Source organism: Pseudophryne corroboree, chromosome 7 (genome assembly GCF_028390025.1).
Source record: "Pseudophryne corroboree isolate aPseCor3 chromosome 7, aPseCor3.hap2, whole genome shotgun sequence".
NCBI classification, from domain to species: domain Eukaryota; kingdom Metazoa; phylum Chordata; class Amphibia; order Anura; family Myobatrachidae; genus Pseudophryne; species Pseudophryne corroboree.
In genome coordinates this window covers 75,252,067-75,268,956 of record NC_086450.1, presented here as the reverse complement: position 1 = coordinate 75,268,956, position 16,890 = coordinate 75,252,067, and the positions used below count along the sequence as shown (strand labels likewise).

The 16,890-nt window shown below is 41.5% G+C and overlaps 1 protein-coding gene across 3 annotated transcripts in view; it reads right to left on the bottom strand.

The window, feature by feature from the left end:
• PDE1A (phosphodiesterase 1A) overlaps positions 1-16,890 on the bottom strand; it is a 557,427-nt gene that overhangs the window by 79,532 nt on the left and 461,005 nt on the right. For all 3 annotated transcript variants that reach the window (XM_063933325.1, XM_063933326.1, XM_063933324.1), the window contains exons 5-7: positions 12,338-12,454; positions 11,167-11,307; positions 3,395-3,495 (exon numbers count right to left, since the gene is read on the bottom strand). In XM_063933325.1, the coding sequence (XP_063789395.1) occupies positions 3,395-3,495; positions 11,167-11,307; positions 12,338-12,454 (359 nt within the window). The remainder of the gene's footprint in view (positions 1-3,394; positions 3,496-11,166; positions 11,308-12,337; positions 12,455-16,890) is intronic.

The window sequence follows — 16,890 nt, the reverse complement described above, 5'->3', positions numbered from 1 at the left end:
TGATGTTAAAATACATAACTTTCAGATATCCATGGCCCTCATTCCGAGTTGATCGGTCGCAAGGCGAATTTAGCAGAGTTACACACGCTAAGCCGCCGCCTACTGGGAGTGAATCTTAGCTTCTTAAAATTGCGACCGATGTATTCGCAATATTGCGATTACTAACTACTTAGCAGTTTCAGAGTAGCTCCAGACTTACTCTGCCTGTGCGATCAGTTCAGTGCTTGTCGTTCCTGGTTGACGTCACAAACACACCCAGCGTTCGCCCAGGCACTCCCACCGTTTCTCCGGCCACTCCTGCGTTTTTTCCGGAAACGGTAGCGTTTTCAGCCACACGCCCCTGAAACGCCGTGTTTCCGCCCAGTAACACCCATTTCCTGTCAATCACATTACGTTCGCCGGAGCGATGAAAAAGCCGTGAGTAAAATTACTTTCTACATAGCAAAGTTACTTGGCGCAGTCGCAGTGCGAACATTGCGCATGCGTACTAAGCGGATTTTCATTGCGATGCGATGAAAAATACCGAGCGAACAACTCGGAATGAGGGCCCATGTCTGGTAAATTTATTTTTAGGATACCGTTTAATAGTCATGTAGAAAAGTCAAATTATCTCATGTAAATTAACCAATTAACCAATCAATAAGATAAACTCAAGTCATGAATTCCAGCTAATTCTATGTAATTCTTGATTTAGTTTAGTTAAATTCACCAAACAAGGTCACCTGAACTGGCCTTATGTAAAATAAAATTAATGTTTGTTTATAAGCGATATTTGTTATTATTTGGAGATAGGGGAAATTTCAGCGAATACAATTTTTACGCCAGTGATTCGATTGTTGGTGAATTGATTAATGACTGTTTTTTGTTACCACTGTTCAGTTGGTTACCACTTCTAAAGAAGTATAGTAGTTGTTAAAACATAACAATATATTGCTATGGTTAGACATGAATACGTAAATGGCAATTTTGTTTTAAATTGACCCCAACATTTTCAGCGTGGCATTTGCTAATTGATTCAATTGTCGTGAATCCCTGATATTTGACGATATTACAGAAACTTATCACTCATTTCCAGCTGTACTGTAGATCACTGAGAGAAATACACAGCATGCATTAGTATAGGACCACTAAACGTTCTACAGACATGTATATAATATAAAACAGTATCATTGCCAAATACAGATATTTTACATTGTATATAATACTAGTTGCCAGCCCGTTAATATGACAGAACATCATAACAATATGCTGCTACAAATCGCATCGCAAGCGGTGGATTTTTGCCGAATGCGAACGCGTAAAGTCATGAGTGCACATGTGCTGGCCTCACTGTGCGACAAATGTGCAGCCATACACATGAAATTTGTAAATGCAGACAGGCAACGACAAAGAGGCATGGTGTAGACAGTGCAGGGGCATGGCTTCGCAGGCTAGCGAAAGGGGCATGAAGGTGGGTGTGTAACGTAAGAGTGTGCTATGGGCTGCACAATCAAATCAACACTATTTTTGGACAAAGTGTAAGGGGTACTGAAGAATTTAATCATAAATCATAAATTTTGAAATCATAACATAAAGACAAAGAGACAAAAAAGAAAGGCAATGCCAAATGGCACAGCAACAAGCACCTGGCTGTGTAGAAAAGAGGATTACAGTACCCAGTAGTGAGTTACCTCCCATCTATGCCACAAACACAACAAAAAGCTGGTCTCAGTACCCTGGATGAGGAATATGTGAGGCAAACAGACAAAGAAACTGGTCCCAGTACCCAAACGCAACAATCAGTCCCACAAACTGAGGAGGAAGGTGGGCCAAGTTCATAGGCTACTGCATCGCAGCTCCTGCCAAATGGGGGTTGACGTTCTCTTTTCTTTCCCTGGCTGCGATGCAGTAGACTGTGAACTTGGCCCACCTTCCTCTTCAGTTTGTGGGCCAGATTGTTGTGTTTGGGTAGTGGGCACAGAATCTTCCTCAGTTTACCCCACATCTTCCTCAGCCGGGGAACTGAGGCCAGTAGATGGGAGTAATTCACTACTGGGTCCTGCTCCTCTCTCCTCTGCACAGCCCGGTGGTTGTTGCTGTGCCATTTGGCCTCGTCTTTCTCTCCTTTCTCTTTGTCTTTGTCTAAAGGTTGCATAGTGTGCTTTTAATCTTTTAATTGAAGTGTTATCTCAGTATCTGAGTCCATGATGCTGGTACCCTGTGCTTATGGTTCAGGGGGTGGTGTTTTATACCTGCGTATGCATGCTTAGCGTAATTTCCCACAGGTGATGCATACACCTAGGTACATGTGTTGTGATTGCCTACACTATTTAAGCATGTTCTATCCATCCGTAGTTTGCGGGTGTATGGAGGAGAAGAAGCTGTGTGTTGAGGTGTGCATTGTATTGTACAGAGGTTATTGGAGGTGAGTTTTTTTTTATAAAAATGTAATAAATGTAAGATGTAGTGTTTGTGTTTAATTTCCCCTAGAGTATTGTTAATGTAATGTGTTATGCAGAGTTGTGCTGGTGTTGTTTTTTCCCCCTCATGCTTCTGGTAAGTATGTGGTATGGGGATGGTTGTGTGCCTCTGCACAGTGTGTGTGTTTGCAACACACCTTTTTATCTGTCTTTTTTACTAAATCCTCTATCCTCTGATTTTTGTTGTTTTTTTCCACATTTAATTTATGTATCTTTCTTTTCTTTTCTTTTTTTTTGGGGGGGGGGGGGGGGGTTAGGGGGGGGGGGCGGTTGGGGGTTTACCAGATCACTAATTTAAAAGACTACATATTTCAATATATAGTTTTTAAAAATAATATTAAGTGTATTGTGCAAGTAGGTCAACAAACATTTTGTGCAAACAGTATGTTTGTTGCCTTAATTGCTGAATGTTATTGATGTAGGTTGTCAAACTCTTAATTTTGCAGTGTTTGATCACTTAATTGATCAATCACATTACAATTACGTAGGGTGATTGTTTGAAAAAAAACACCCATCATTGTGCGAATATTTTCAAACTAGCATAGTCAAGATCAAGTATCTCAAACATTTAAATATCATCTTATCTATGGATATTACTAGTAACTCTTTAATAATACGATATCCTAAGGCAATGCACTTGTTGATTTAGTGGTCCTGTAATATATCTGAACCTATTTGTTAGATCAAACTGAATATATGTAAGAACTCAAGATGACTGTCTGTCCCAATCAATATCTTATTGAGACTCACAGCTGAAAAATCTATCACAATCTGCCTAGTGTGCACTCTTAGTGGCCAAATGCAATACTAATAGGCTGAAGCTGACCAATTTGGCTAAATAAATAGGTGCATGAATCAAGAACAGCAGCTATACTCTTCATAGTTTTCAGATATTGTACGAAATATCCAAGTAGTCATATTATACTTTGTATTACCTTGTCTGTATGTGGAAGTTGTTTGTGGTCCCGGTGTGCTCATAGTCATGGATAGCAGCAGCTAAGATCATTGCCAATATTTCCAGTTCTGTGAGCCAGTGCTGCGAAATACAAGCGATTGTATATTACTACACACATGCCACAAATACACAATGGGATAGCATGAAGCTGAATGGGAAAGGCATTTTGCAAAGTAACAATAATTCATTCTGAAGGTGTGACTATACAATATATACATCTTATGATGGCTAACGAAGAATATTTTCTGGGGAGAACAAGAGGATATTGTATTAAAAATTGTCCCTACACATTTTATTTATAATAAAGGTTTATTAGATATTGTCATGACTAGTTTTATGAACTCGGCATATATGTGATGTCAGTGCGGGTAACTGGGGGACTGTGTGTATTTTGGCTGGTCTGTGGGAATCATTGAGATGAAGAGCTCAAGGAGCAATCCCTGACTGGGAGATGAACCCGGGCCTCGGCAGAGGGAGCCGTATTCTGACCACTGGATCACCAGGGACTTGGTGTTGAAAGTGGGATGGTGAATGTATTGGTGAGAATGAACAGGATGTACTGTCACATGAGTAGGTGTTTGTGTACCTAAGGGTACTATGAATTAGGTTCTCCGGAGTTACGCAGAACTGGGAGAAGAGCTGAAGACGTTGAACCGGACTGGTTACTGTGAAACTGGAACCGGGCTTGTTACCGGCGAGACTGACAACTGGGCTGGTTACCAGTGAGACTGAGAACCACACCGTGAACCGGGCTGGGTACCGGTATAACTGGAACGCAACTGTAATCCAGGCTGGTACTGGATATAACTGGAAACGCAACTGTATGTAGAACAACGACTGTGGCTGTGACTTTAAGACGAGGTTGAAGAAGAACTGAAGACACTGCCTGTGACATTAAGACAAGGTTGAAGAATACTGCGACTGTGTCTTTAAGATGAGACTGAAGAATATTGCGGCTGTGCCTTTAAATCGAGACTGACGAATACTGTGGCTGTGTCTTTAAGATGAAACTGAATAATACTGCGGCTGTGTCTTTAAGACAAGACTGAAGAATACTGCGACTGTATCTTTAAGATGAGACTGAAAAATACAGCAGCTATGTATTTAAGATGACTGACAAATACTGCAGCTGTGTCTTTAAGACGAGACTGATGAATACTGCGGCAGTGTCTTTAAGACGAGACAGACAAATACTGCGGTTGTGTCTTTAAGACAAGACTGACGAATACTGGATATAACTGGTAACACACTGTAATCCAGACTGGGTAGCAAAAGAGCAGAGTTTAACAGGAACTTAGGTAATAGTGTTACCTCTAGGGAGATCAGGTACTAAGCTCACACTGAGCTGTGTGACACAAGTAACTGGCAGCTTCTGTAACACAAGTCTCTTTACTTATACTCCTGGTCCTTGGTGATTGGTGAACAGAGTCAGGTGATTCAGAGAGTCTCAGGCTGGCACATGATTGGTGATCAGACCCTGTCATGTCAGTACTCCAGGTTAGGCTCTGATGTGGAGTGAGCCCTAGCAGGCCAGAAAACAACTGAAGCCTAAACTCCCAAAATCAGCAGAGGATGCTGGCTTTTAGGCCCAAACACCAGAGAGCCGAGCACAGTGGAGAATGTATCTGAGGACCACTGGAGTCAGAGAGGCATATAGTATAATGACAACAATGACTGCTGTGTAGGCACAGCATAGAGAGACTTGCTGAATTCAGTATTCACACAGAAGGTTAATGAACACAGGTAGAGCTCGTTAACTCTCCCCTTCCAGACAGAGAACTCAGCACTCAGGAAACTCATGGTACTGGCAAGCTGTTTATCCCAGTGAGCAGAAAAGATGCAGGATCCAGGACAGATGGCAGAGGTAAGTCACCAAATATGATAAATACAGTCAGGATCATGACAGATATAGGGTATATTCAATACCTGTCGGATCCGTCAGGTCAGTATTCAATGCTGGGCCAAACCCGACATATTTGGCCCGTTCCCGACAATGTCAATCCAACTTTCTTTAAAGTCAAATTGACATTGTCGGAAATGGGGCTAAAACCTGTCGGGTTTGGCCGCACTTCCAACAGCCAATGTGGATTCCGACAATCCACGTGGTTACCGACAAGTCAAGAATTCCTGACTCATCAGAAAAAATCAGCTGGCATTGAATAGGTCGGAACCCCTTTTGACCTAAACCTATCGGAAACTGCCGTCTTTCCAACAAGACGGCAGTTTCCGACAGGTATTGAATACACCCCACAGTATAAGAAGATATATATAAAAAGATAAGAAATTGTAAATTTACTCAAAACCTTTATATTCTAGAAATCTCCCATATTGTAGACTATAACAATGCCCTGTTTTCATTAATACTGTACTCAAGTCACATAGAATATTTACAACGTGCCATTTCCATAGATACTTTTTCTCCCTCAATTTACTGTTATTCATTTCTTTGTTGGAACAGATGTTACATGCTGTATTCACTATTATCCCCATTATTTATAGATAGGGTGTTACAGATCCCCTAGCGCCGGACAATTGCACATACAGTATATGGCGGCATATTTGGCTGAACTCCAAGCATGTGTGTGACCAAGTGGCACAGTATTCGGCCTGAGACATGATATCAGGTTTCTACGAGGGTGGACAGACATGAGACACATAGCAGAGTTTACCCTGTACTTACAGTCACTTGTGTGATTTATTATGAGATAGAAATATTTGGTTGAGGCTAAATTTATTTTTACTTTCTTCACAGTGTTGTTTCCGTCCAAACTAAGGTGGACATTTACTAAGCAGTGATAAGAGCAGAGAAGTGAGCCAGTGGAGAAGTTGCCCCATCAACCAATCAGCAGCGCTGTATAATTTTATAGTATGCAAATTATAGATTTTACTTCAGTGCTGATTGGTTGCCATGGACAACTTCTCCACTGGCTCACTTCTGCGCTCTTGTCAATGCTTAATAAATGTCTCCCTAAGTACAGGGCAACTGAAGATCTGATGTATAGATGGGTCCTAATTTAACTATCCTTCCAGCCAGACATTGGTTTGGTATGAGAAAGAAAAAGTCTTGTGATAAGGTGTCCCAAGCTAGCGTTTTGTACAACCAGGGTCTGACTTACCCACAGGAGAAACCCCCACTGGGCCCCAATTCCCAGGGGCCCCACCTCATTCTCTATGGATGAAGTTACAGACTGTGAACTTGAACTATACATATACATATGTTCCCTTATACTATACTTATACTTGTTATATTTATCAAAGGGCCCAAACCATGCACTCTCTAACGGTAAGCCAAGCCTCTGTGGCAGCTGGCCACACCTCCTCTAGAGACTGGCCATGGCCCTAAACATGGGCCCCTACAACTGCATTACCCCGGTGGGCCCTGTATGCCCCAGTCCGACACTGTGTACAACTCTATAGAACACTAACTTGTGACACCGTATCACGAGTTGTAATTTCTTATCACAATTTTTTTTTGTTTAACTAGCATACTGTATACCTGAATCCACTTTATCTAGTACTGTAGGTTCAGTCATAAGGATAGTTCCATCAGGACACATCTGTAATATTCTATCTAAATCACAGTGACCCACTGCTAACATTTCTGTAGTTTTGCTCATTTATTCATATTCAGAAAATCTCAAAGGACATTGAGTAATGTTGGGCACACATTAGACAATTATCTGGGCGATCCGTCTGGAGGGTAAATTTGCTAAGATGGGAGTTCTATTTAAGATGAGATGTTGCCCATAGCAACCAATCAGCTTCTACTTCTCATTTATCTAGCACCTTCTAGAAGATAACACCTGGAATCTGATTGGTTGCTATGGGCAACATCCCATCTTAAATAGAACTCCCATCTTAGTAAATTTACCCCTAGGTATCCGGATGACAGATCTACACTGTTCACTGTACACAATAGAATGACACCATATGGTCAATATGCATTAGGCATTATGCATTAAGCCAACAGGTACAAAAGGTGAAAGGTCAAAAGTGCTTAATGTCGACAGGTTTAAAAGGTCGACATACCGATGATCAACGCACAGATGGTCGACACATGTTTTTTGGGGTTTTCATATGTTTTCCCAACATTTGTTTGATTTACGATCCATGTGGACAATGCTTGGGAATAGTATCCTGTGATGAACGACGTGGTAGTGGAACGAGTCACCTACCCGTCGACCTTAACCACTGTTACCCTTTCATCTGTCTACCTTTTGTACCTCTAAACTTTATGCATGTCGTCCACATATTGTCGACCCTTTGACTGTCTACCTAGACAGTGTAGCTCTGTTACATGGTACGACGTGGGTAATTATTGAAAACATGAGTGCAGGGTATGCGGTGTAGGGGCCCGTGTGCACAGCAAACACCGCTCCCATTATAGATGCACCACTGTGTCTAAGGATAGAAAGAGTATGACTCTGGCAAAGTTCACAATTATAAATGTATAAATATATCTATGCTTTGTATTAGTCTGCCAGAAGGGTCAGAAGCTACAGTGCATGAGTATAAATGTGCACATGCCAAGTGTAATTAACATTGAAGACAGCAAGAAACATTAAATGAATGAATTGCTCATAGGCCACATTGTAACTAATTCATTGAGAGAAACAAATTAACAGTTCAAATGTGACTCTTATCAGGAAACACAGACTGTGACTTGTCAATGTTTACAGCACAGAAAATGCTAATATATATATACATACAGCGGTGGCCAAAATTGCGGACACTCTTTGAAATTTTTATGTTTTTCAACTTTGAATGCTTCTAAAACCTGTTTCACTTCATGCAGTGCAATGATTCATATCAGGGCCGGCTCCAGGCCTACTAGCGCCCGGAGTGCGAAAATGTTGAAGTGCCCCCCCCCCCATGCACGCGGTGAAGGCGCGCGCACTCCTGGAAAAGCGGGTGTGGCCTCACAACTTTATATTATCAAACTGTAAATAAATATATTTTCACCCCCCTCTACATACACAATTAGCAGCATTACACATAATAGCCACAGTAGTGTTCCTTACACACAATGTCTCTAGTATAGTGTCAAATACACACACGCCCCCAGTAGTGCTAAATACACATACACCCCCAGTAGTGCCAGACACACAGTATATGCCCCCAGCAATGCCAGATATACATACGCCCCAGTAGTGCCAAATACACATACACCCCCAGTAGTGCCAGATACACAATATATGCCACCAGCAGTGGCAGATACACATATGTCCCCAGTAGTGCGGTGCCAGATACACATATGCCCCTAGCAGTGCCAGATACACATATGATTCCACGTGGAATCAAAATGGGAAAACAGTTACTTACAGTTTAAGACAATATAGGACAAGTACATGGTAACTACATCACTAGACAACACTGAGATGAGTGTCAAGGTGGCTGAAAACTGCAGGATTTGGGCAGTTGAGGATTATTAAAGTGAGAAAAGAATATGCACATGAGGGAAGAGCGCCCTACTCGTGAGAGATTACATTCTAAAGGGGAGGGGCAGACAGACAGGGTTGACATAGATGGGGTAGACTGATCATGGCACAAAGGGTTAGGATGAGATTTGGCTGGGTTTGGTAAAGAAGTGGGTCTTAAGAGCCCGTTTGAAGTTCTCTAGAGAGGTGGAGAGTCTGAGGGGAAGAGGTAGAGAATTCCAGATTAAGGGAGCAGCACGTGAAAAATCTTGGAGATAAGAGTGGGAGGAAGTAATCAGAAGACAGGATATATACATATATATATATATATATATATGTGTGTGTGGGTGTGTGTGGGTGTGTGTGTGTGTGTATATGAATATATATACTGTATATATATAGATATATATCATAAGGGAAACTATATTGTACAAAATTATTCAATGCTAAAAGTAATTTTTTTAATAGATATTTAAAGTCCTTATTTTAAAAGGTCAAGCAACTTCTCTGTCACAAGTATCATTATAATATGCTGTGGCAAATCTCCTTACTAAATAGCTCTACTAGCTCTAAAGAACAGTCGTAGCACATTGTATTTTAGTGATTCTGGAATTCAAACCCAATTATGTACACAGTCCAAACTCACCACATCACAGGGGTTGCCAGGTACTGTATTACTTATAGATGAGTGATAGTTTCAAAACAGTTGTGTGGCAAATTGACCTCACTGCACATTTGTGCATGGACTTTAGAATGTTACTCTGGCAGAATTATACCTTAAGTGTTCCATGTGGAATTCCCCACTCCCACCCCAACCACACCACAGAGCAGATTGGACTCACTGTGTGGTCACCCCAGTCATATTTATAGACCATACTGTAAATTGAGCAAAATTCAGAACTGACAAGTAAAAGAGTTTGTTAATTCCTATGGGAGTGCTGGGACAGCCACCACAGCAGTACAGCACACTCACAGCACAAGTAAGCACTGTAGCTTGGAGCTTTACTGGTTCTTTACTTTCAGCCGAGACCCATGGTTAATAACTTCATGACCACACCATCCTGGGGTTATGGCTTTGCTACATTGTAATAATAAGTAACAAGTTTACTACGAGTGTAACAATAAAGTAAAAAAACAGTTGGGAATTATAAGGAATTAGAAATTAAAAATAAAATACAAAGAAGGATGCTATACCCTTTAATTTAATATCCATATCTATTAGCTAAAGTGTAAAGCATCATTGTTGAAATTTGCAGTATCTCCAAAATATACATATTGAAATAGTTCATTGTGGGCTTCTAAATAAATGTGACCATGATTAACTTTTGGAAAGCGTGGTTAACAGCAAATACTGTAATATAGTATATATTAGGTTGGTCCTTAATCACAGAGGCACCTAATGACACTGAGGGTTACTGTAAGCAGTGGTTTCACATTTTTGGTGGTTTTCTGGCGGTTTACCAGCGGGATTTCATAACATTGATTTACTACAGCCCAAACCTCTGGTAATCCATAGAGAATCCAGACTTTATAATATAACAGGACAATACCCTCCAACTTGACCCATTCTATTAGGTACAAAATGCTCTGTACCTGGACTTCCCAAGCAAGTCCAGGAATAGAGCATTTTGTACCTAATGGTATGGGTCATGTTGGAGAGTATGCAGAACATCAAAGCTCCATCAATGTTATGAGCGATCTGGTCAATCAGAAGGAGAAGAGAACATTGCTAATTCTCTAATAGGGGAAATACTAAATTTGTAATATATTATTGGATACATTATTATTTAATTGTATTAAGAGAGCGCTATATTATTTATTAATTATATTAAAGGGGCAATATTAGTTGGTAATTGTTTTTATGACAGAGGCAGGAATTAAATATATTATAATATTATAACATTCCTTCTCTTGTGCAAATGAAAGTAGCAATAAAGTTTGTTTAAAAAAAAAGCTCATAATTCATATAACAATTGTCCAATCAATGACCAAATCAAAGGTCAAACACTTATCAGCTTCAGAGGTCAATCCACAATCCAGCAATCAAAAGCAACAAACTAGTGCTGGCAACGGCCATCATTACTAGCGTTGCATTTGCTGCTTTACCGTACTTGATCTAGGTTAAACTAACCATTTTAAACCCTCTTTTCTGCCTCTCTAACTGCAAGGAGATTCAAAAGTCAGATCAGCGTACAGACTTCTTTGTATGGTCAGGTGCATCATAAATTGTAACAAACTTTAAGCTAAAACACAAGCTACTCCCCACAGTGAATACAAGAGGATTACAAAGTACCTATAATAATCATTAAGTATAGTATCACACAATATTGCTTACCATGATACCTGTGTGAAGCATTATATAGTGCACAGTTTGGGTAACGTCAGCGGCATGAATCAGATTGTGGTATGGATTTTTGTACTTGCTGTAGCCAACTTCCAAAGCTTCCACAAATGATACAAGACAGGCAACAGGGATCTAAAACAGGTAAACACAGATCAATCAGGAGAATACCATCAGTCATACACATGTACGGTTATACGCCAGGGGGATGTCAATTCTCTCAGATGAACAGCTTGATCAATTTCCATGCACATGTCAAGCCAATAGTGCAATTGTATCAAACCTGCAAGAGAAGAGTAAGTAGAGAAGTTGGCCATAGCAACTGCTCAGCCAGTGGCATGTGAATGGTGGGCCCAGGTGCAAAAATATGCTTTGGGACCCCTCCTCTGATCCATCAAAACTTCATAATATGCCGGTAGTGCATCAAGGGGGAGGTAAGGGAGAGACAAGGTAGAGGGTGATAGGGAAAAGTAATGAGTGCCAGAGAGGAGGAGAGCAAAGAGTGATGGGGAGGCAGTGGGTGACAGTGGAAGACAGTGGATTACAGGATTTCTCAGAAGGTGATGGCAGAGGCAGTGGGAGACAGAGAGAGGCAGAGTGTGACAGGGAGCAGCAGAGGGAGATGGGAGAGGCAGAGGTTGTTGGGGGAGGCAGTAGGTGACAGGGGGAGTCAGCAGGTGATGGGGAGGCTGTGGGTGACAGAGAGTGTCAGTGGGTGATGGCAGAGGCAGTAGGTGACAGAGAGAGACAGAGGGTGATGGAAGAGGGAGTGATTGATGGGGAAAGCAATGGGTGACAGGGGGAGTCAGCGGGTTATGGGGAGGCAGTGGGTGACATGGGGAGGCAGAGGTTGACAGGCTGAGAAGCACAGAGTCAGGCATGGTGCAGTCGCTATATCTACTGAAAAGAGCTCATGTTTAAAGCACATGGTGGTTCTCTGTAGAGAGACAGAAGGAGCTAAATGGTCTCTCAAGTCAGATCACGGAGAAGAACTAAGTAGACCATGACCATGTCTCTTTCTAGCATAGAGATGTCATTGACTTCTGGTGAATAGATCAGCTGTATTGTAATTAATATTGTTTCAGGTTACAGAATGGCTGCCTCCATGTGTGTAAACAGATATCTGTAAATATGGATCCAACTTTCCCATAAAATATTTTGTTACCTTAAAACGATTGATAAGGTCATATCTGGTAAACAGTTCATAGACCATGAATTTAAGTGCATGTTCTCCACTAGCCTCATTCAAAGAAAACACATTAAAAGACCACCGATCGACATCCTGTTGATAGAAAAAAAAGATTTATTTTATTTTATTTACAAATACGTTTTTAATAAAATCTAGATACAACACATCTTATTGTTGTAATTATTTTAATAATTATCTCTTTATAAAGCGATAACCCAACTAACAGGAAAAAAGCCAATTCAAATACAGATATTAATGCAAAGAAAGGTAAAGAAACCAACACATTCTGACATTTATAATTGTGAGCTGTCTTTATTATATATAATACAGTTGCGCACCCAGACATTATACAGTGAAAGCAGAGGCGGAACTTCCATTGGCGCAGCAGGTGCATTGCACTGGGGCCCCGGAAGACTAAGGGGCCCACTGCAGGCCAGAACAGCAAAGAGTTATCCCATGGCCCCCCCACAGACCATTCCGAGCAATGTTGAATGAATGGCCCAGTGCAGAAAGCAGGGTGAGCCCCACTGCCTGAAGGACCTGCCCCTTACCTAAGAGAGGCGGGGCTGAACTACCTATCAGCGCTGATGATCACAACCACATACTGCATATAATTAACAGACAGCTGTACAGTATTTCTGATTCACTGCTGTCTGTGAATTAAAGGAAGCTCACACCCCGTGCAACTGGCACTGTCAGAGTCTGCCTGACCGAGTGTTTTTGGCATTGCGCAAGACATTGTGATTGTACCCCGGTCACAAAGCAGATTGTATGATGAGATGAGTACAGCAACTTTGGTTGAGCGTGAATTAGGGAGTATAGGAGATGGTAAGTGGGGTATGCAGTGCTGAAAGTAGGGTGGTACGGAGTACCATTAAGAAATATAGTGGTGGTGCTCAGTACCACCAGCCCACCACTGGGGCATAATTTATAAGAGGCATTATTGTGTGTGGGCCATAAAATGGTGTCAGTGGCATAACTGTGTGTGGCATAATATGTAAGGCATTACGGTGTGTGGCATAATGCGTAATGGGCATTACGGTGTGTGGCATAATGGGGGTCATTCCGAGTTGTTCGCTCGTTGCTGATTTTCGCTATGCTGCGATTTGTTGCTAATTGCGCATGCACAAGGCATGCAGGGCGCATGCGCTTAGTTATTTAACTAAAAACGTAGCAGTTTTGCTGTGGATCCTGCGGCGCTTTTCAGTCGCACTGCTGATCAGTGAATGATTGACAGGAAAGGGGCGTTTCAGGGTGGTAACTGAGCGTTTTCCGGGAGTGTGCTAAAAAACGCAGGCATGTCAGGGAAAAACGCGGGAGTGTCTGTAGAAACGGGGGAGTGGCTGCCCGAACGCAGGGCGTGTTTGTGACGTCAAACCAGGAACTAAACGGACCGAGCTGATCGCAATGTGTGAGTAGGTCTGGAGCTACTCAGAAACTGCAAAGAATTATTTAGTAGCAGTTCTGTTACTCTTTCGTTCGCAATTCTGCTAAGCTAAGATACACTCCCAGAGGGCGGCGGCATGGGGCGTGCAATGCTGCTAAAAGCAGCTAGCGAGCGAACAACTCGGAATGAGAGCCAATGTGTAATGGGCATTACGGTGTGTGGCATAATGTGTAATGGGTGTTACGGTGTGTGGCATAATGTGGCCATGCCCCTATTGTCATGTAGCCACTCCCCTAGTTTCATGTGACCACACCTCCTCATGACACATGACCATGCCCACTTTTACTATCAGTACCATTAAGAAAAAAATTCTACTTGCACCACTTGGGGTATGTGAGATTCCAAATGAGGAATTATCACTGAAGGGTTACTGAATGTTGCTGAGTCCTATGCTTTAACTAAGTTTTATCATGAACACTAGCCATGTTTAGATTTTTATTGTTCAATCAATAATGGTAATCTCTTATGATATTCCAGCTGGATAACTCCTGTCAATTATGCTTATGAATTGAGCCATCTGGGGTTTATCATGACAGCACATTAATTTTGTTTGAGTGAGCACTGGAATCATAGTGTTTTATGATATATGGCTTTGTAATTTAATTGACACTCTATGTTACTGTACTCTGCATGCTTACATTCATTTGACAGCCAGCATGTTACTGTATTCATTCACTTGTTTTATTCAGATTAAATTCTTAATAAAGACCAATTAACTACAGTAAGGAAATGCGTAAAAAGAAGCACCAAACTTACTAACAATAAATAAGAGAATACGTCTCCAAATGAACAGGTATGCCCAATATACCAATTACTATAAATAACAGAAATGTACTAATATTAGGCTTACTCAGAAGGCCATTGGTTGCGGATTCTGCGGATTCAGATGCAGCTCTAGGACCTGAGATGCTGGCAGGAGGCATCTTCTGTCTTCAGATGCCTCCTGCATCATTAGTATATTTTTGCATCGCTGCTGGGTCCAAAGATGAAGCAGTAATGCGAACTGCATCCATCTCTGATTCACCCACATAGTACGTATCAATAGTTTACACGCTAGTGCAATCAATGTTCTTTCTAATTATGAACCATACATTTCCCAAATCTGTTTCAGTGCAAAATCCGCAAGATCCAAACACAAAACTGACTTGCATCGGCCCCAGTGTCTCTCTGCTCAGTCTATATTAAAAGCTCAAAATGGAGCAATAGGAATTAAAGGGTCCCAGTGGTTAATATAGCACCAGGTATGGGACAGGATGTAATCCCGACCCAGTTTGGCGGCCATGCGGGACACCGCCCGAACTTCGACATTTTATGAAAAGGGACAAACTATGCCTTGTTATTAATGGTCCCTTTAAAAAAAGTCTAAGTTTGGCCGGTATTCCGCACGGCCATTTAACTCGGACGCATTACATCCGGCCAATGATATACATAAATAATAGGATTTGTGGATTGTAATTGAGGTGCAGACACTGGGGGTAATTCAGACCTGATCGTAGCAGCAAATCTGTTAGCAGTTGGGCAAAACCATGTGCATTGCAGGGGGGGGGGAAGGGGGGGGGCAGATATAACATGTGCAGAGAGATTAGATTTGGGTGGGGTGTGTTCAAACTGAAATCTAAATTGCAGTGTAATAATAAAGCAGCCAGTATTTATCCTGCACAAAAACAATATAACCCACCCAAATATAACTCTCTCTGCACATGTTATATCTGCCTCCCCTGCAGTGAACATTGTTTTGCCCAACTGCTAACAAATTTGCTGCTGCGATCAACTCTGAATTACCTCCATTAGCTCTCCAAAAGAACATATAGTAAGTCAGATGTAAATCTCCACAAAACTCCAATGGAATTGCTGTCCAGTATGGTTTCCATGTGCCCAGGCAGCCAAATCCACTTAGTGATAGAGGGGTCTATTTACTAAGCCTTGGAGAGAGATAAAGTGGCTGAAGATAAACTATCAACCAACCAGCAACTAAATGTCATTTTTCAAACACAGGCTGTAACATGGCAGTTAGGAGCTGGTTGGCTGATACTTTATCTCCGTCTACTTTATCACTCTCCAAGCTTTAGACCCAAGAGTCTCAATAAATATCACACTCGTTAGCACCTAATCATTGGGTGCCGGTTATAAAAACCATAGAGCAAAGTCCACACATCCAGACTCCACCAGGGCCTCTGTAATGGTGGTAATACACCGAAACGGTATCGTCGGACTACTGTCTGACGGGTGTTTATGTCGAATCCCCGATTGCTGACTGTCACTATGCTATTTTGAATGAATTGCCACTGCAAAGGCTGCTCGTACCACTATGTGATGCCACTAGTGGATTAAATTACTGTTTGCATATAAATGGTGTGCTAATTCACCACATGTACAGAGCCCCTGGTGGAGTCTGGATGTGCGGACTTTGCTCTCTCTCTTTCCAATATATATATATATATATATATATATAAGTCGTGGGAAAGGAGGAAGCGGCACTCAGCTTTTCAAATAATCAAAGAAGTGTATTAAAACACGTCTAACTCCAACGTTTCGGGGCTTGCACGCCCCTTTGTCAAGGTGTTTTTTTACACCTTGACAAAGGGGCGTGCAAGCCCCGAAACGTTGGAGTTTGACGTGTTTTAATACACTTCTTTGATTATTTGAAAAGCTGAGTGCCGCTTCCTCCTTTCCCACGACTTATCCAGTACTCGGTTGAGGGCACCAGCGCCGATGTCTGTCTAATGGGAGTGCCGATCCATGCTACATCCCTATATATATATATATATATATATATATATGGGAAAACAATAGAAGTATGGCGCCACAGGCGTATGTGATAACACTATAAAAAACTTTGTCGGTGTTGACTGCTAAAATACACACCCTCAAACTATATAGGGCATCAGCTAATCCCTAAATATTTAGCATGGGTAAAATGCTATAATATTGAATATCGGTATAGGGATAGGGAAAAAAGCGATCAACGGTGTTTAAGCTGCTATATTCTGAATTAGAAGGCAAAAGGGTACGGAGAATAAAATATTAATAAAAGATGGTGGATATTCTATGTGGATAAAAGCAAGCCCAGTTTTTTAGGTAG